Source organism: Mobula hypostoma, chromosome 2, assembly GCF_963921235.1.
Source record: "Mobula hypostoma chromosome 2, sMobHyp1.1, whole genome shotgun sequence".
NCBI lineage: Eukaryota > Metazoa > Chordata > Chondrichthyes > Myliobatiformes > Myliobatidae > Mobula > Mobula hypostoma.
In genome coordinates, this window is record NC_086098.1 from 232,769,884 (window position 1) to 232,790,343 (window position 20,460).

The window sequence follows — 20,460 nt, forward strand, 5'->3', positions numbered from 1 at the left end:
GCAGATTATTTTATGCACAAGCTTGAGGATATTTAAAACTTGGATTTTTCAAAGGTTATTGTTTTCAAAAGGCGACAGACTGACACAGCAATTACACTGACCGAGGTTCAATCCTAACTTCAGATACTGTCTGTGTGGAGTTTGCACTTTCTCATTGTGACAGTATGTGTTTTCCTGTATCTCTCATTTCTTCCCACATCACACTACTGTGTTGATATGTTAATCGACAACTATAAATTACCCTTCAGTGTATGTTAATGGCTGAAACTACCCAGGAGAGTTGATGGGCATGTGTGGGAGAGGGAATAAGTTGCAGGATTTCACAGGATTTCAGAGAAATAAGGGGAGGAGTGATTATGATGAATGAGGGGACAACAGGGACTTGATAGGACAAATGGTTGTTCTATAAGATGTGATTGATCTGACAGCAGAATCTTATGGAGGAACCTGCTCTTTTGTGGAATTGGTGGCTGTCTCCCTACTCACGACAGTGCGCATACAATCTCCACCATGACATCAGGACAAGGCACTGTTCAGATTTAGGCTATGGCAAGCCCAAAGGAGATATAAAGCAATGAACAAGAACATAACTTAAAACAGGTACAGAAGCCTGAAGTACATACCACTAGCTTGTGCGTGAGAAGGGAGTGGGGGACTTTAGGGTTCTAATGTTTTTACTGTCACTCTTTCTTTGGGGGGCTCTTGTTTTCATGGATGTCTGCGAAGAAGAAGAAATATTTCTCTGATATTAAATGGAATTATTGAACTATTGAAATAAAGACATTTTTGTTCTGTGTTCTTTCTTGCAAAAATTGTGTTTAATTTATATTTTAATTATGAATTATGTGTATCTGATGTTTTGTTCCTTTGTGCTGCTTTAAGTAAGCCTTTCACTAAGCCTGTAGATAATTGTCTTTGAACAACGAACGCAACTTTATCTTGGATCTGCTGTGGGTAGTTCAAACTATGAGATGTGGTCAGGTAGTCTGAAAATTTGCATTCATTGCGAATACTACTTCACCTGCATATGTGACTGAAATGAGAAGAAATGTCATCTAATAGTATGTGGTGTAGTGTAGGGCAACAAGGGCAGGTCCAACATTAGGGCATTAACATCTGCTGGGAGATGCTATTAAAAGGATGTTCTTCCATTCACTGCTAGTCTCATTCAGAACTTCCATCACTATGTCACAAACTGCATGTGCCCAACCTCTGTCCCCAGCCCAAGCCAGTTATAGCTTCCACCTGCAATGCTCCATTTCAATCATCAATCCTTATTTTCTTGTTTTCCAACTCTGCCAACACCACAGAACCTCACAGGTCTGTCGCCAGTCAACTCTGTGATCAGAAGCCTACCTCAGCAAGTGCATCATACACACAGAGGACCTTGAATCAGGTATCCAATCATGTGCAGCATTATTTTTCTGGTTAAATTTTACTGGTGTGGCGCGTGTCCAAGTGGCTAAGGCATTGGACTAGCAATCTGAAGGTCGTGAGTTCGAGCCCCAGCTGAGGCACCGTGTTGTGTCCTTGAGCACGGCACTTAACCACACACTGCTCCAGTTCACCCAGCTGAAAATGAGTACCGGCAAAATGCTGGGGATTAACCTCGTGTTAGACTGGCGTCCATTCGGTGAGGAGTCTCGTACTGTCAGTCGCTTCATGCCACAGAAACCGGCATAAGCACTGGCCTGATGAGCCTATAAGGCTCGGGACAGACTTTAACTTTAACTTAAATTCTACTGCATGGGATGCATAGTTGTTACATAACAGAATTACAATGCCTCTATCTTTTCTTCCAAAGAAATTACAGCATATACAATTAAATTTTAAACAAGACTATTCTCTTAATTTGTTTCTAATCTTCAGCTCCAATAACTGCACACTTTAGAATAAGCTTGGAGCTGAGATCTTGCAATTGTTTTCCATGTGCCAGATGTATTTGTTTATGGAAGACTTTATTACAGCTGTGTTAATTTGGGTTACGCTCTTTTAATTACTCCACAGAGGAAAAGAGCCCAGTGAAATCATCTCAATCAGCATCGACTTGCCAACAAGAGTTCACCTTGAGTAGAAAGCAATGCTCCTGGGGACGGAAAACATCTGATTAATTTGCGAATATCAATTATGCCCACAGGATTTGACCTAACATTGTTGCTGTTTCTCTTTACATGCCTGATTTGAAAATCACAATGTTGAAGTTGTCATCAGTGACATTTCAATCCTGCAAGCAGCCTGAAGACGTATGCAACATATGAAATAAGCACAATCCCCATCTGCCCCTCAAATCTGTTCCGTTCTTCTGCCTCTACTCTCGATCCTGATCCATCTCCATGTTCAAAAATCAGTTTCTAATCTGAATGAACTCAACAACTGAGCCTCATCAATCCCCCAAGTGTTCACCACTCTCTGAGTGAAAAGAGGTCACTTTGTGTCAGTCCATCACAGTGGTCTCGACCATGTGTGATGCCAGATCCAGCAACTTGGACAGCAGAACTGCACTGTGAGGTGGTTTGACAATCCACAGGATGCAAGAACAATAAATTCTGTTCTTGCCAGCAAGAAACACATGGTGCATATGAAGATGAATCATCCTAATCTACATCAGGCATCGCGCATCTCTAATGGTGATTTTCTCAGCTGGTTCCCAAGATAAATAAATCTACTCAGCTTTGTTGTTTGCCCTGCCCTGCACTAAGCTGGAGTCCATTATTAATAAGGCTACAAGGTCATAAGACATAAATGCTGAATTAGACTATTTGGCTCATAGAGTTTGCTCCACCATTCAATCATGGCTGTTTTTTTTAAAAACTCATTCTCCTACCTTTTCACTGTAACGCTTTACCCAAAACCAATCAAGAACCTATCAATATCTGCCTTAAGCACAGAGAATGGCTTGGCCTCCACCAACTTCACCACCTTCTGACTGAAGAAATCTCTCCTTATTTCAGTTTTAAAGGGATATCCCTTTATTCTGAAGCTGCCCTCAGATCTTAAACTCTCCCGCCAATGGAAACATCCTCTCCATGTCTCTTCTACCCAAGTCTTTCAGTATTTGCTGGTGGACACAGCAGGCCTGGCAGCATCTCTGGGAAGAAGTACAGTCGACGTTTCGGGCTGAGACCCTTCGTCAGGACTAACTGACGAAGGGTCTCGGCCCGAAACGTCGACTGTACCTCTTCCTAGAGATACTGCCTGGCCTGTGATGTGCGTTGCTTGAATTTCCAGCATCTGCAGAATTCCTCGTGTTTACCTTTCAGTATTTGGTAAGTTTTAATGAGATGCCCTTTCATTTGTCTGAACAACATTGAGTCTTTCAGGCCTGCACTCATTCATGTGAACCACCGCTGGGCATTTTCCAGGGCCTGCACATCTCTCCTGAGACAAAGGGCCCAAATTGTTCACAATACTCCAAATGCGGTCTGACCAATGTGTCATACAGCCTCATCAGTACATCCCTGCTTTTATATTCTAGCCTTCTTGAAATGAATGCTATCCTTGAAGATCTGGATGTATTTCAATTATTCTTTTATTTTATTATTATTTAGAGATACAGCATGGTAACTGTCCCTTCTGGCCCAAACACAGTGGTGGGGATTGAACCAGGTTGCTGGCTCTGTAACCACTATGCTACTGAGTGCCCCATTCCTAATCTTCCACCATTCATGCCAGGATGTGGTATACAGCAGTGTCTCTAAGTGGGCTCATCACAGCTGTCTATTGCTTCCTTCAGCGGTGATACTCCCACAGTCCCTTCAGCTGCAAATGCCTTTGCAAAATGGAGCTTCAAGTCCGATTTAATAGGGTGATTGAATTGATCTCAATGGATGCATTATTACTGCTTGGTGTAGTTGTGGATTCCACCTCCACCATCTGTCACATGCAATTACATTTTGTAATTTGAACAACAGGTTATGAATTCTCTCACAGACTCATGGGACCACAATGCTCCATGAATATGATGAGTGAATCGTGTTAATGGCAACTCTCCCATTTTACATGGTATGAACTGTAATTCATTTCATGAGATGTACTTTTGACCTTACAGTGTGACACTAAGCATCATCTAAAAATCAGGCTTATGCTTCTGAACATTGACATTGCAAAAAGTCCTTGAAAGAAGAAATGACCATTTTAGAAATAGCAAAGTATGACTGAGTCATCAAACTAGGAGATTAAAGAACACTATCCAATTGTTTTTGTATGATTGAGTCTCAATGAGATGATAATGAGAAAATTGTTAACTTGCAGATTAGCCTTTTCCATTACCCATCTCCAAACACCTTGATTGCTCATTTATAAACCTGAACAAATGAAATGATTGGTGTAAAATAATTATTCTGCTATAGCATTGTGTTGTTGCCAACAGTAGATCATACAGATTACCTACAAGAGGAAAGAAGTCTGGAGCACAGAGAAAAATGCAGAGATTTACAATGACACCTATAGTTGTCCAATTTGCACTTAAACATTCTGTGCCGTCCAACACACTAATTTGTAAAATTTATTCTTTGAGTTTTCATGAAGTATATGGCAACTACAGTTTTAAGAATAATTCAATAGAACATAGAACAGTACAGCACAAGAACAGACCCTTCAGCCCTTAATGTTGTGCTGAATCAATTAAATTAATAGTGGCCAATTGAACTAATCCTCTCTGCCTACACAATGTCCATATCGTTCCATTTTTCTCACATTCCTGTGCTTATCTAAATGTCTCTTAAAAGTCTCTAATGTATCTGCTTCTACTACCACTCCAGACAGTGCATTCTATGCACCCACCACTCTCGGTGTAAAAACCTTGCTCTCACATCTCATTTGAACTTAGCCTCTCTCATCTTAAATTCATGCCCTCTGATATTAGACATTTCAACCCTGGGTAAAAGATAATGCTGTCTGCTTCATCTATACCTCTCATAATCTCGTAAACCTCTATCAGCCTTCACCAGTCCAGAGAAAACAACCCAAGTTTTTCCAATCTATTATTTAAGCACATGCCATCTAATTCAGGCAGCATCCTGATAAACTCTTCTGCACCGTCTCCAAAGCCTCGACATCCTTCCTACAATTGTGTGACCAAAACTGTATGCAACATTCGAGATGAGGCATAACTAAAGTTTTATAAAGCCTGAACTTATCTTTCTGACTTTTAAACACAGTCCCTCAGCTAATATAGACAAGCATTCCATATGCCTTCTTAACCCTGTGATCAACCTGTGTAGCCACTTCCAGGGTCCTGCCTAGAGACTGTACTGTCTCTTCAAATTTGATCTACCAAGGAGCAACACTTCACATTTGGCCAGGTTAAACTCCATCTTCTATTTCTTTACTCATATCTGCAACTGATCTCTATCCCATTGTTTTAGTTGGCAGTCATCTACGCGAAACACAACACGACTAATAGTCATATCATCTGCAAGCTTACTAACCTATCCAGCTCCATTTTCATCCAAGTTATTTATATACATCACAAGCAGGGAACATCACTAATCACAGACCTCCAGCTAGAATAAGTCCCACCTCAGTTTTCTAAGGACAAACCAGCTCTGAATCCAAATGGCCAATTCACATGCATCTTAATATTCTGGATGAGCCTTCCTTGAGAGACCTTGTCAAACATTTACTAAAATCCATTAGACAACATCCACAGCACTGCCCTTGTCAATCACCCTCGTCATCTCATCAAAAAACACAACCAAGTTAGTAAGATATGACTTGCCCCACACAAGGTCATGTTGGCTCTCCTTAATAAGGCCATGGTTTTCTAAATGCTCATAACTCCTGTCCCTGAGAATTTTCTTGAGTAACCTCCCTACCACTGATGTGAGACTCACCAGTCTATAGTTTCCAGGATTATCCCTGGTTATATTCTTGAATAATGGAACAACAATAGCTACTCACCAGTCCTCCAGGACCTCACCTGTGGGTAGAGAGGACACAAACGTGTTGTTCATGGACTCAGCAATCTCTTCACTTGCCTCTCTCAATAACCTGGGGTATATACCATCAGGCCCTGGAGACATATCCACCTTAATGCTCTTTAAGGGACCCAGCACTCCTTCCTCCTCTACTCACTTTATATTTATGACTGTGAGGCTAAGCACAGCTCCAATGCCATATTTAAGTTAATTGATGACACCACTGTCGTAGGCCAAATCAAAGGTGATGATAAATCAGTATATAGGAGGGAGGCTGGAAATCTGGCTGAGTGGTGCCACAACAACAGCCACTCAGCAGGACCAAGGAGCTGATTATTGAGTGCAGAAGGACAAGACTGGAGGTCCGTGAGCCAATTCTCATCAGGGTCAACAATTTAAAATTCTTTGGTATTATCATTCCAGAGGACCTGGCCTGGGCCTAGCAAATAATAGCAACTATGAAGAAAACATGGCAGCACTTACTTAGATTTTTGCAAAAACTTGGCATGACATCTAAAACTTTGACAAACTTATATAGATGTGTGGTGAAAAATATATTGATGGGCTGCATTAAAGCCTGGTATGGAATAACTAATGCACTTGAATGGGAAATCCTACAAAAAGTAATGGATCCGCCTCTGTCCATCATGGTAAAGCCCTCCCCACCTTTCAGCACATCTACACTGAGCAGTGTCACAGAACGCAGATCCACCATCAGGGACCCCCATCACCAAGGACATGCTCTGTTCTCACTGCTGCCATCGAGAAGAAGGTACAGGAGCCCCAGGACTCATACCATCAAGTTCTGGAACAGTTATTTCACCCCAAACATCAGGCTCTTGAGCCAGAGGGGATAACTTCACTCAGCTTCACTTGCTCCATCCCTAAACTGCTCGTACAACCTATGGGCTCAGTTTCATGGACTCTTCCTCTCATGTTCTCATATTTATTGCTTATGTATTTTTTTCTCTCAGCTCTAGCTGGTAACACCCGAGGTATAGGCATAGCCAAGTGTACTTACTCCTTAATTGCTAGGAATTTTTGGACTATTCTAGTGGTGTTTAGTATTGTGGCTTTCTGAAGATTTACATTGATATTACTGTGTACCCTAATTATTTAATGCTGTTGTGTAGTGCCTTTGGGATGATACCAGTTGTAGATATTACTATTGGAACAATGTTCCTATTCATGTTCTTGTTCCAAAGTCTTTCAATTCCCTCCTTTAATTCGCATATTTCTGGTGTTTTTCATGTATTGATTTCTGGAAGTTACAGTGGCATGCAAAAGTTTGGGCACCCCGGTCAAAATTTACTGTGAATAGTTAAGTGTGTAGAAGATGAATTGATCTCCAAAGGTCATAAAGTTAAAGATGAAACATCCTTTTCAAAATTTTAAGCAAGATTAGTGTATTATTTTTGTGTTGTACAACTTAGAGTGAAAAAAAGGAAAGGAGCACCATGCAGAAGTTTGGGCACCCCAAGAGATTTGAGCTCTCTGATAACTTTTACGAAGGTCTCAGACCTTAATTAGCTTGTTATGGCTGTGGCTTGTTCACAGTCATCGTTAGGAAAGGCCAGGTGATGCAAATTTCAAAGCTTTATAAATACCCTGACTCCTCAAACCTTGTCTGAACAATCAGCAGCCATGGGCTCCTTTAAGTAGCTGCCTAGCACTCTGAAAATTAAAATAAATTATACCACAAAGCAGGAGAAGGCTATAAGAAGACAGCAAAGTATTTTCAGGTAGCTGTTTCCTCTGTTTGTAATGTAATTAAGAAATGGTAGTTAACAGGAATGGTGGAGATCAAGTTGAGGTCTGGAAGACCAAGAAAACTTTCTGAGAGAACTGCTCATAGGATTGTTAAAAAGGCAAATCAAAACCCCTGTTTGACTGCAAAAGACCTTCAAGAAGCTTTAACAGACTGGAGTGATGGTGCACTGTTCTACTGTGCAATGACATCTGCACAGATATGACCTTCATGGAAGAGTCATCAGAAAAAAACCTCTCCTGCATCCTCACCTCAAAATTCAGCAATAGAAGTTTGCAAAGGAACATCTAAATAAGCCTGATGCATTTTGGAAACAAGTCCTGTGGACTGATGAAGTTCAAATAGAACTTTTTGGCCACAATAAGCAAAGGTATGTTTGGAGAAAAGAGGGTGCAGAATTTCATGAAAAGAACATCTCTCCAACTGTTAAACATGGGGGTGGATCGATCATGCTTTAACTTTATGCTTTTTGGAAATCGGGTCATATTTTGCTCGTTTAGCTGTTCACAGTGACAGAAATTTTGACCAGGGTGACCAAACTTTTGCATGCCACTGTATGTGTATTTGGAATAGCTATATAGATAAAATAAGTTGTTTTTGCTTGTTTATCCAGTTATGGATTGTCCTTCAGTAATTACTAATCAGTCATCATATAATGTGGCATTCTGACTCTAAAACTGGATCAGAATTGTATTCATAGTAAGGTGTGATTTCAATTATGAGTTTGTACTTTAAAGCAAGATTTTGACGAATGACATTTGCCACTTGATTGTGCCTGTGTAAGTAATCAGATTGAGTTAAATTGTTACAGGATCTGTAGTGTGTTGGATTGTTTCTGGCTTTTCTCAGCATTTTCTACATTTATCATCTTGAATCTGTTGGTCTTTTATTATGTATTTTTAATGATTTTTGTGTTAAACACCTGGTCCTGTATTGCCACAAGGAATCTCTCTGTTTCTGGAAAGTTGTCTCCAACTCTGAGCCAGGCGTTTGTTGCTTCCTTGTCGTCATCTAGTCTGCTCAGGTCATGGGGATGTCTTCCATGGAGGATCATGCTCTTCCATTGGTTAACTTTTTCTTCAATAGTGTTAATGTCTTCATTTTTCTGGGTTGTACTCTCATTTAAGTTTACTGGTGTGTACTTCTTATTGGAATTGCATACAATTGCGTGGAGTGCTGATTTCTGTTTTCGTTGATGAAAGTATAACCATAGAAGTTTTATCTGACTGTTGTGTAGATTTTTAATGCCTGCTATTCCTCTACCCCCTTCTGTCCTAGATAGTGTTAATCGAACCGCACTCAAATGTACATAACGTTTTCTGAAATTTGTCATTTCAGTTGTTATTTTTCTTTGTAAATTTTCCAGATCAGTTTCAGACCAAGATATTACACAAAAAAATTACATAAATGTAGGTATAGCCAAGTGTGTATTGCCTTTGTTATGTTTACTGTTAAGCTCTGTTTCACAGATTTTCTTAAGCCTTGAAATAAATTCTGTCAAAAGTTCTTTCATTTATCGCACAATGAACTATTTTCTTTCCTTGTCAATATCCCAGATACTTAGATATTTCATATTTGTCCATCGGTTGTATCGTATCCTGCTGTCACCTTGGAAAATGTCTTGGGTTATTTTGATAATGGTGTTGTTCTTTTTTGGTTGTTAATAGATAGGCTGACTTCAGTACGCCAGTTTATTTATTATTATTATTTTTATTTGCACAGTCTGTTGCATTTTGCACACTGGTTATCAACCCTGTTGGTGCCATCTTCCTTGATTCTATTATGGTTATTGGATTTATTGAGTATGATCATAAGAAAATAAATCTCAGGAATGTATGTCATGACATATGTATTTTGATAATAGATTTACTTTCAACTTTTCAATTTCCAAGCATATTAATACTTTTGGCACTGATTTCCCGATCTTCCACACCCTTCTCTTTGGTAAATACTGATGTAAGGTACCCATTATGGACATCACCCTCATCCTCTACATCTAGGCTAATGTTTCCAACTTTTTTCTTGAGTGGTCCTACTCTCTCTCTTGTTACCCTCTTGCCCCTGATATAGAATACCTTGGGATTCTCTTTAATGCTATTTGCCAAGGACTTTTCATGGTCCCTTCTGGCTTTTCTAATTCACTTCTTGAGGCCTTTTCTGACTTCATTATAATCCTCAAGGGCTCTGATTCATTCCAGCTTCCTAAGATTTACATATTTTTCCTTTTTGCTTCTTAACTAAATTTTTCACCTCCCTCAACATTTAAGGTTCTCTTACCTTGCCAACTTTGTCTTTACTTCTGACTGGAACATTTCTGTTCTGTTCTCTGTGCAGACGGTCCTTAAACACCCTCCACATGTCGTATGTAGGCTTGCCCAAAAACAGGCATGCTCAAGTAACTCCCCCTGGTTCCAGCCTAATGGTGTGATAATTTGCCCTGCTCCAATCTAATACGCTCCCACAAATTCTACACTCATCCTTATCTATAGTTAACTTAAAACCTAAGGAGCTGCAGTCACTGTTTCCTAACTGTTCATCCACTGAAAGGTCAGTCACCTGTCCAGTTTCATGAGTCAACACCAGTTCCAGTACAGTCCTTGCTCTTGATGAACTATCTACATATTGATTTAAGAAGCTCTCCTGGATACACCTAAGAAATTCTGTCCCATCTAAACCTCTTGCACTAAGAAAGTCCCATTTTATATTAGAGACATTGAAGTCCTCAATGACATCAACCCTCCTGTTTTTACACCTTTCCTTAATCAGCCTGCGTATCTGTTTCTCAATTATCTCCATGGCTATTGGAGGGGGGGGGCAGCGGCATCTGTAGTACAATTCCATCAGAGTGATAGCACTGACTTCTTACTCCCCTTACTGCTCCTGTTGGTCACCCATCTACTACCTGGAGCCTGCACTCTGGGTGTGACCACCTCAGTAAAAGGTTTACAGCCTCTCAAATGGTCCTGAGCACATCCAGCTCCAGCTCCTTTCCCTTATCAGTCAGGAACTAAAATTGGGTGCACTTCCTGCAGATGGAGTCATCAAGGAGACTGTCAGCTACGCTGAAATCCCAAACTCTTTAGCCAGAGTGTGGTGAATCTGTGGAATTTGTTGTCATAGGTGGTTGTGGAGGTCAAGTCGTTGGGTATACTTAAGGCACAAGTTGATAGATTCTTAATTAGTCAGGGCTTGAAAGGATATGGAGAAAAGGCAGGAGATTGGGGCTGAGAGAGGAAATGGATCAGCCATGATGAAATTGGCTGAACAGACTCAATGGGCCAAATGGCCTAATTCTGCTCCAACATCTTATGGTCTTATTTCACAGGAGAAGCATTCCTCTACCTTGGCCATCCTACCTATTCTGGACTACAGATTTGCAGATAATAAAGTAGCTTACCTGTTCTTACTTGTGCCTTTGCTCTGAAACCTTTGAGTTTCACATTCACCTCACCTGTTGAGCCAAAGTCTGACCACCCTAATACTGGCTCACTCCTACAATGGCCACTCTGCTTACACTTCCCTTCTTTTTATTGGCTCAAATAAGATTCACTCTCGCTGTGACTTTCTGTTTTCAAATGCCTGCTGCCCTGCAAGATATTGCTCTTTTACTCTCTATTTCAAAGAATGACTCGTTCCCGGCAAGCCAAGGCTTGCTGTTTTCAAATGGCTCCTACTCCGCAAGAAGTCACTCTCTCACTGTTCGCATAATTCTTGTGGGGGGGGGGCAAGCACATGTCTTGTGCAATAATAAAAATGATTGTAGCGAATTCTCCTCTGTATGTCTGCTTCTATCCCCAACCCTCTTTCAGAGTTGCCACGGTTTATATATACTTCAAAATTTGAAGCTTCCCTGCAACCAAGAATAGATTATTTATATTCCTATTTCTCTATTCCTCTCGAAGTTATTGCATCCCTGAAGGTTCACTTCCCATTCCTACTCTCAATTACCCCAGTTTCTGTTGCTTTGAGCACACCATTGCCATCATGTGATCCAATGCAACTAGAGAATTTAAAATTCCAGCTAATTACATAAACCTGGAGCTTTTTAAAAGCTAACCACAGATACAGTAATTACAAACTCCACCATCATTAGAATCACAACTACTTCACTAATATCTGTTGTGGAAGAGAATTTGCTGTTCTGACCTGTATATGACTCTGGGCTCATCAATCTGAAGAGCCTCCTCAGCTCAAGGGCAAGTAGTCATAAAGCACAGAAACAGGACCTTCAGCCCACTGAATCCATGTCAATCACCACCTGCCCATTTACACTAATCATGATTAGAGACGGACAATTCAGAATAAATGTCAACATCGCTGGTAATGTCCATGTGTCCTGAACAAAAAGATTAAAAATAAACACCTTGTCAGTGTTACAATCACTAAAATAAACATTTCAGCACTTTGTTAATCAGCTTTTGTTTATTCATCAACCTAATTTCTGGCTCCTTCTGTTTCTTCCATTTGATCCATTTCTATTTGCTGCCAGTATATATATATACATCCATTGTGGTATCAGCTTCTCCACAATCTTAACAGAAGCACTGCTTGGCTCTTTTAAGTTGGCTGAACTAGTTTTTTCCCATTTCCTTCCTTCCATCCATCCATCCATCCATCCATCCATCCATCCATCCATCCATCCATCCATCCATCCATCCATCCATCCATCCATCCATCCATCCATCCATCCATCCATCCCACTCACTCACTCACTCACTCACTCACTCACTCGGTCCCCTGTCAGTTGTGGTATCAGCTTCTCCACAATCTTAACAGAAGCACTGTTCAGTATGGAAACTGTTTTGTGCTTGGCTCTTTTAAGTTGGCTGAACTAGTTTTTTCCCATTTTTTGGAAATTTTATCTGAAGTTTATTGTATATGTTTTCAATTTAAAACTGCATACTGTCTTAAAAGGCACACTATTTCTTCAAATAGACCATCAAGCCATAAGACATAGGAGCAGAATTATGCAATTTGGCCCACCAAGTCTTCTGCTGGGGTGTTGAAATCAGTCGGTGCATTATTATATAGCAACATTATTAGTCAGGATTTCATTCAGTTGCTGAGAGGCAGAGTGCACCTGTAATGCCGCAATCTGATAACTTCCCACCAGATGAGAGATGAGGTCAAAAAAAATTTAATTGAAGTTTAACAACAGAACTTCAGAGATTAGATTTGTTGTACCTTTAGTCTGTATGTCAGATTTCTGATGAAATGACTGACTAACGCCACGGTAGTGTAGTGGTTAGCATGGCACTCTTCCAGCTCAGGGCATTCCAGTGTTTAGAGTTCAATTCGGGGGCCATCTCTAAGGACTAGGTACATTCTCCCCGTGAACTCAGTGTGTTTCCTCCGGGTGTTCTGGTTTCCTCCCACTGTCCAAAGACCGACTGGTTAGTAGGTTAATTGGTCATTGTAAATTATTCTGTGATGAGACTAGTGTTAAATAAGTACAGTCTTAAACACATATACAGTATTTAGCTAGGGGGCCAAAGATTTTTGCACAGTACTGTGGTAATTTTATGTATTGCACTGTACTGCTGCCACAAAAAAAGACAAATTTTATGACATATCTGAGTGATGATCCTGATTCTGATATGGATCTGTATTGTGAACTGAAAATGGGAAGGGGGCAGGGAGAGGGGAATCTTGGTTGGAAAAAGGGGAAGGGAGATGGGAGGGAGCGCAAAGCACCAGAGAGACATTCTGTAATGATCAATAAACCAGTTGGTTGGAATCCAGTGATCTTGCCTGGTGTTTCAGGGCTGGATGTGTTGGCTCCCATGCCTTCCTCCACCCCAACTCTCTTTCTCTGTCACCTGTCCCACAGCACTCTGCCCTCACCATTCCCAATCCCTTTACTCCTGCTAGATTTACAAAATCACTCTCCGCTCCACGTTGACAAACACAGTACTGCGCAAAAGTCTTAGACACCCTAGCTAAGTACACGTGTCTAAGAATTTCGCACAGCACTATAGTTTGCTGGGTGGTGCAGCTTGTTGAGCTCGAAGGTCTTGTTCTGCTGTGTCTCTAAGTAAATAAATAACATTTATACTCTTCCCAGTTTTGTACCTGGATGCTGACAGTTGCACATCACATGCAAGGTTGTCCTTGGTGATGAGAAATACCATGTACAAAAAATCAGGAGTAATCTTGTCAATATTAGTATTTAGCAGTGGGATTCCACAAGTATCAAAGTACTTACAGCTGTGGGATTGGGGGATTATGTGGCCTACATACAAATGTATAGACTGAGAAATTCTTCACCATGTCTCAGTCAAAATTCAGTAATTCACAACTGCTCATGGCACTACCCACCTCCCCTAGAAATTCAGCGGATTACCATTTCCTCCTACTTTCTCTAGACATGGGAAGTAGCCATGGGCATCAGCTATGCCTGCTTGTTCGTTGACTATGGAAAACATCCATGTTTCCAGTTTTCTTCAGTAATGCTCCCCAAATCATCCTCTGGAGACAAGCAGTCAGCTGACATCTTTTATAAACCTACTGACTCCCATGGTTATCTCAATGATGCGTCTTTTCACCCTCTCTCCTATAAAAAATGCTGTTCCCTTTTCTCAGTTCCTTAGGTCTCTGCTACAGCTGTTCCCAGGATGTGGCTTCCTTTCCAGGACATCAGAGATGTCCTCCTTCAAAGAACCGGGTTTTCCTTCCTCCACCATTAATGATTCCCTCACCCACATCTCCATTTCCAGAATATCTGCGCTCACCCCATCTTCCCGCTGCCTTATAAGTGAGAGATTTTCTTTCGTCCTGACCTAACACCCCATCAGCTTCCACATACAACATTCTCCATGACTTCCACCATCTCTGATGCAATCCTATCACCAAGTACATCATTACCTCTCCCCCCTACTTCCTGCAGGATTTGCTTCTTCTGTGAATACCTGTTCACTTGTCCCTTCACACTAATCCCCCTCCTGGCACTTATGTCTGCAAGCGACCAGGGTACTACAACTGCCCTTTCAATTCCTCCCTCTCCTCCACTGCGGGCCCCAAACAGCCCCTCCAGGTGAGACAACACATCACCTGTGAATCTGTGGGGACGTTTGTAGTATCTGGTGCTCCTGTGCAGCCTCCTGTATATGGGGGGAAACTTGTTGGAAATTGGGGGACGCCTTTGTCAAGATTCCTCCGCTCCATCTGCCAAAAGTGGAACTTCCCAGTGTCCCTATCCCATTCCAACATGTCAGTCCATGCTCCCCTCTTGTGCCACCCTCAGGGTGGAGGAGCAACATCTTGTATTCTGTCTGGGTAACTTCCAACCTGATGGCATGAATATTAATTTTTGCTTCTGGTAAAAAAAATCCCTCCCTGCTCTCCTTTTCTTCTATTCCCCTTTCTGACCTCTTACCTCTTCTCATCTTGGGTCCCCTCCTCCTTTCCTTTCTCTTATGGTCCAATCTCTTCTCCTACCAGATTCTTTTCTCTCTGGCTTTTTACTTTCTCTACCACACCCCCACCTGCGGCTTCACCAATCACCTACTAGCTATCCCACTTCCCCTCTCTCCACCATTTTATTCTGATGTTTTCCCACTTCCTTTCCAGTCCTGAAGAATGATCTCGGCCTGATATGTCATTTCCATGGGTGCTGCCTGACCTGCTGAGTTCCTCCAGCATTTTGTGTGTGTTGCAGTGGGCTACCGCAGTTGAGTAATGTCATCAATCCTCATTGGCAAGAAAGCTTGTATCATAGGGCTCAAGGAGCACGTATCACGGGGCTTAAGGATAGCTTCTATTCCGCTGTTATAAGACTAGTCAATAGTCATCTTGTACAATAAGATGGAACTTTGCAATGTCAAGAGTGTATCTTATTGTACCAAAGGTTGATCAACGGTGTTATAACAATAGGACATAAAAAGCCCTTGAGTTTGCTGGTATGTGCTTTCAGGTTCTTGAATGCTCTTCCCATTGGGTTGGGAGAGAAGAGGGAATATATAGAGTGGCGTAGAGCTTTGATTATGCTAGCTGTTTTTCTGAGCCAGCGAGAAATGTAGAAAGGGTGGGAGGCTGGTTTCCATGATGTGCTGAGCTGAGGCTACAACTTCTTGGAAATATATTGCTGGTTCTTTATTATTATTGAGTCCAGATCCTGGAACTCCCTCCCTAACAGTGCCACAGACATTCCTTTGGCAGCTGATTGCTGCAGTTGAGAAAGCCAACTCACTACAACATTATCAACACCAACTGGGCTTGGCCTTCTGAGATATGAAAATGAATATGAACCCATCCATTGGATGTTTCCTTCTCCTTTCTTTGGAGTGTGGGAACGAGAAAGAAACATCCAGCTCTGGACTGAGTTTCATTCAGAGCTTGGGATGGGACTAAGGATCCATGTCTGGATACAGGGCTCTTAGGGTTGGTGGAACTCATGTCCCGCTTCTGGAAACTGGGAGGGGCTGGATGTAGTCAGTGGATGGACTGTATGGAGTGAGGTCAGTGCAGGCGAGAGTGGCGAGAGACAACAATACAAAGTAAGATAGAAGAGCTTCAGTGCATCCATCTAGTGTGTGCTGGGACTCACTTCACAAAGTCCACTGATATTAGAAGCATAACATGTGCTCTGTTGCAGGAGTGACCATAGCCTTTCTCTGTCTTCTGGACCTTAACACAATGCTCCCCAGCTGCTGGTCCATTCTGTTTGCATAATTCAAGGTAAGGCTCTGAGTTTGTTTAAGGGTTTATATAATGAAGATAAGCACTTGAACAATGATTAGCAAATAACAATGTTTGGCAGAAAACTTCTGCTTACAAAATAACTTCATCTTGGAAACCAGATAACCTAAACTGTTCTGGGTGTTCAGTTTCTTTGGACACTGAGGCAAGGTATTTCCACAAATTAGAAAGGTATAAATATTCCTCAGTACTGAGTAAGGGAATATCAGGGATTATATTGTGGCCTAGAAATTCAGTCAGTTTATGCCATGCATCTGAAAACACGAGAGATAGCAGATGCTGAAGTCTGGAAGAACATACAAGATGCTGGAGGGACATAATGGGTCAGGCAGTATCTGGTCCAGATGAAACATTGATTATAAGCTTCAAATATTCAGTTCCCTCCATAAATACTGCCTGACCCACTGAGTTCCTCCAGCATCTTCTGTCTTGTTCCAAATCTTTGAAAACTACTTTATTTCAGAATAGAATATGCTTGCATTAATTGCCCAATCTAAACAGGCTACTCTGAAAGTACGATCATGCATTTGCATTTGCAGATCCCCTCAATATAGATGACACATTTACTGTGAGGGTCAATAATGAGCACAGGCAGCTCACTGCTTCAAGCAACTTCTGTCCAATAGTGTCAAGGTTAAATCTGTCAATTAGGTCAGCAGCTGAACACTGAGTGGAGGATAGAAATCGTTCTTGCCTATACAAGTGAACACATAGCCACTACATTTATTATATTTCAGATTTTCAGTAAGTTGGTACTTTCACCGAAAAAAAAACAAAGAAAGGAAATTTAGCTGAAAGGGTTAAGTTTGTATGTTACCCCGATAGCAGTCTGTTCAAAGGTGATTATATGCTGTAAACCAGAGATTTAATGTCTGTCTCCAAATCCAAGAGGGAGATTATAGGATATTTTACCTGGCATGCTCACTAAAAATAGATCCCTTAATATGCAAGATGGAAGGATTAGGAGAGTGAACATTCAGCACTGACTTCAATAAAGATGCTTACACTATCCCAGGAGAGGTTACTGCCTCTTGAAACCCTTTCTGCAGAAATCTACTCGTGTCTGTGCATTAGTCTTGCACTTTGCCCCCATAGTTCAGTAAACTTCTAGCTGCTGTCCAATTTTCTTTTCTGGTTTGAGAGTCACTACTTAGTCCATTTGTATCACCCTTCCAAGGTGTGCTACCAGCTCATAACAATATTTACATCCCCCCAAAAAAATCCTTTCTCACCCTTGCTTTGGTTATTAATTTCTCCCTGGATAAAAGAAAATTGCACACCATCAAAGTGAATGTTCAGTGATATCAAATGTCTCAGAGTGCAAAGACAAACACATTGCTAAAATATAGACTCAGGTTCAGAGTAACCAAAAGCGCACTTAGCTACTGTGTAAGTACCATTGTCCCCATGGATCAATGCCTAATACAACTGATGAAGGTGTTACAAATGCAAAACGACTAACATCCCCTTACCTACAGGTGACAACTCAGGGACACTGCCAACATACGGTCCATCGAGGAACTTGGGTTCACTGTCATTAATATCCTGGACCTTGATAATAAATTCCGATTCTGGTTCCAGGGGCCTGTCAGTCAGTTTGTCACGGGCCTGAGCACGGAGAGTGTAGTAGGTCTTCTTTTCACGATCCAGGCGTTCTGTGGCGTGGATATCCCCAGTAATTTCATCAATAATGAAAACCGTCCCAGCACCTTCTCCTGATATGGTGTATTTTATGGAGCCATCACCTTTGTCTGAATCTGAGTGTATCTAAAAAAAGAAAAAAAAACATTCATGGTCAATTTGCCAAGTTAGACATTTGAAAGATGTCTCTGTCTTTATTTATACTCAATCCAAAGGCAAATTCTTAACTTTTGACTAATCATAGAGTCAAAGAACAATTCCACATGGATACATGCACCAGCCCAAAGAGTCCATATTAACCACAGTGCCCACCCAGCTTCTCCCAATTTTCTTCATTCAGCCCTGGGGCCTTTAAGTCTCACCTCTCCAAGATTTCCTTAAATAATACTATTGTACAATCCTCAACCAATCCCTCCAGCAGCTCATTCTATATATTCACCATCCTCTGTATGAAAGTGTTGCCTTTCAAATCCCTTCTAAATGTCTCCCCTCTTAACCTAAATCTATGCCCCTGTTACCATCCAATTTACCTGTGCCTATCAAAATATTAAACATTTCAGTAAGGTCACTCCTCATTCTCCTATCTTCCACAGAATAAAGACCAAGCTTAGCCAATCTTTCCCTTTGACTGTGCCCTCTAGTCCTGGTAACATTCTTGTAAACCATTTCCACACTCATTCGGTTTAACCACATTTTTTGCTATAACAATATTACCAAAGTTATACATAATAATCCAAACATGGTCTCACCAATGAGATATACGACTGTAACATGATATCCCAACTACTATTCATAAAGGTAAGATGAGCATCTTTTTCACCAATGTGTCTACCAGTGACATCATTTTCAACAAACGATTCACTTGTACTTCTAGCTGTTTCTGTTCCAGTAAAATCCCTCATGCCCTACCATATTTTGTCTGGGTTCTATGCTGATTTGATTTGCCAAAATGCATCACATCAAACTTTTCATAATTGAAATTCATTTGCCACTCCTTGGCCACTTTCTAAACTGATAAACGTTCTCCTGTAATCTATAATCCCCTTCATTAAAAGGTCAGAGAACCATAGAGAAATACCACACAAAAATGGACCTTTCAGTCTATGTTGCCCACCTAAACTTTCCAATCCATGTCCTGATCTGAATGTCTGTTCCTTCCTCACACACTTCCTCTGGTAGTTCATTCCAAAATCTTCTGTGTTATGAAGTTGCTCTTTAGGCCCAATTCAAATATTTCCCCTCTCACCCTAAACCTATGCTCTGTAACTTTTGGTTCTCTCTGCATGTGAGAAGGTGAAAATGCCATTTTCTAAAAGTTTCATGGAAGTAATAAGATTGCGAATGACCCGTCATGATTTTATATACCTCCATAAAATCAACCCTTCCTACTTGCTAAGGAATTAATTTTGCCAAACCACTCCCAGTAACCCAGGCCCTCAGCTCCTGTAACTTAGGTTTTCAAGTGACTTCCTGAACCACTAAGTCCTCTTGGAAAAGGAGTTCCAGAATTTAGATCCAACAATAATGAAAAAGAGATGATATACTCCCAGGTCAATATCACATATGGCTGATAGCGCTCTTGAGCTGCCTGGTTTGGAGAGTGCTCTCTGAGTGGCCTGGGTGAGTAACTGCAGTGCAGTTCAAAGATGGGATATATTGCAAACACTGTTCAACAGGCCAGTGTTACATACCTCAAGGAGATCTTGTGACATTCTTGTGACAATGATGTAATGGTCTTCTGGAGGTCACCTGATGTAATTTTCCCGCCGGTGAGGTCATGTGATGATATGTTCACCACGGGTATAAAAGGGATGATCCCTGGTGACGCAGTTAGTTTTCCAGTTAGAACGTCAATGAGACGCTGTGTATTTGCATTATGACGCAGTTTTGATTTTAAACGGTGTTTTTATGTTCTAACGTAAGGTACAGAAATTTGAGCCAGCAGATTGACCAATTGCTGCCAGGTTTGTTAATGTATCTTTTCAGTAACATTGGAGAGTTAAGATGGGACCCTGAAGGAGACGTTCGATGGGTTTGGAAAGGATCGACCATTATTGAATTTGTTCAAGAAAGTGATCTGCATGAGATGGCCTCTGCTAAAAGTGGCAGAAAGGCTGTGCAGTATCTATTCTACGGAGGAGGAAGGTCAGTGCTTTTAAATCCATTTTATTTCCATTGTAGTGAATCCTGTGGACGAGGCAGGATCTGAGTGGGAGTGGCAGTGAAGTCGTGTCTTCAAGAAATATGATACTTCATGAAAGTCTCTCCTAATTGACTTTAAAGTCCAAGAGATTTATATAATTTACCATTCGAAGAACTGTGTTTGAATTTATCGCTTTAAGAACTAGAACTGAGTAGCGGTTTACTGAATGGCCACATAGCCGTTTACTTTCGGTTAGGGTTTTCATTTTTTTTCATTGTTTATCGGGGTTTAAT

General features: G+C 41.1%; 1 protein-coding gene across 2 annotated transcripts in view; it reads right to left on the reverse strand.

The window, feature by feature from the left end:
• The window catches only part of LOC134342923 (cadherin-22-like), a 1,022,768-nt gene that overhangs the window by 747,753 nt on the left and 254,555 nt on the right, over positions 1-20,460 (reverse strand). For both annotated transcript variants that reach the window (XM_063041624.1, XM_063041625.1), the window contains exon 3: positions 17,856-18,150. In XM_063041624.1, coding sequence (XP_062897694.1) covers positions 17,856-18,150 — 295 coding nt within the window. The remainder of the gene's footprint in view (positions 1-17,855; positions 18,151-20,460) is intronic.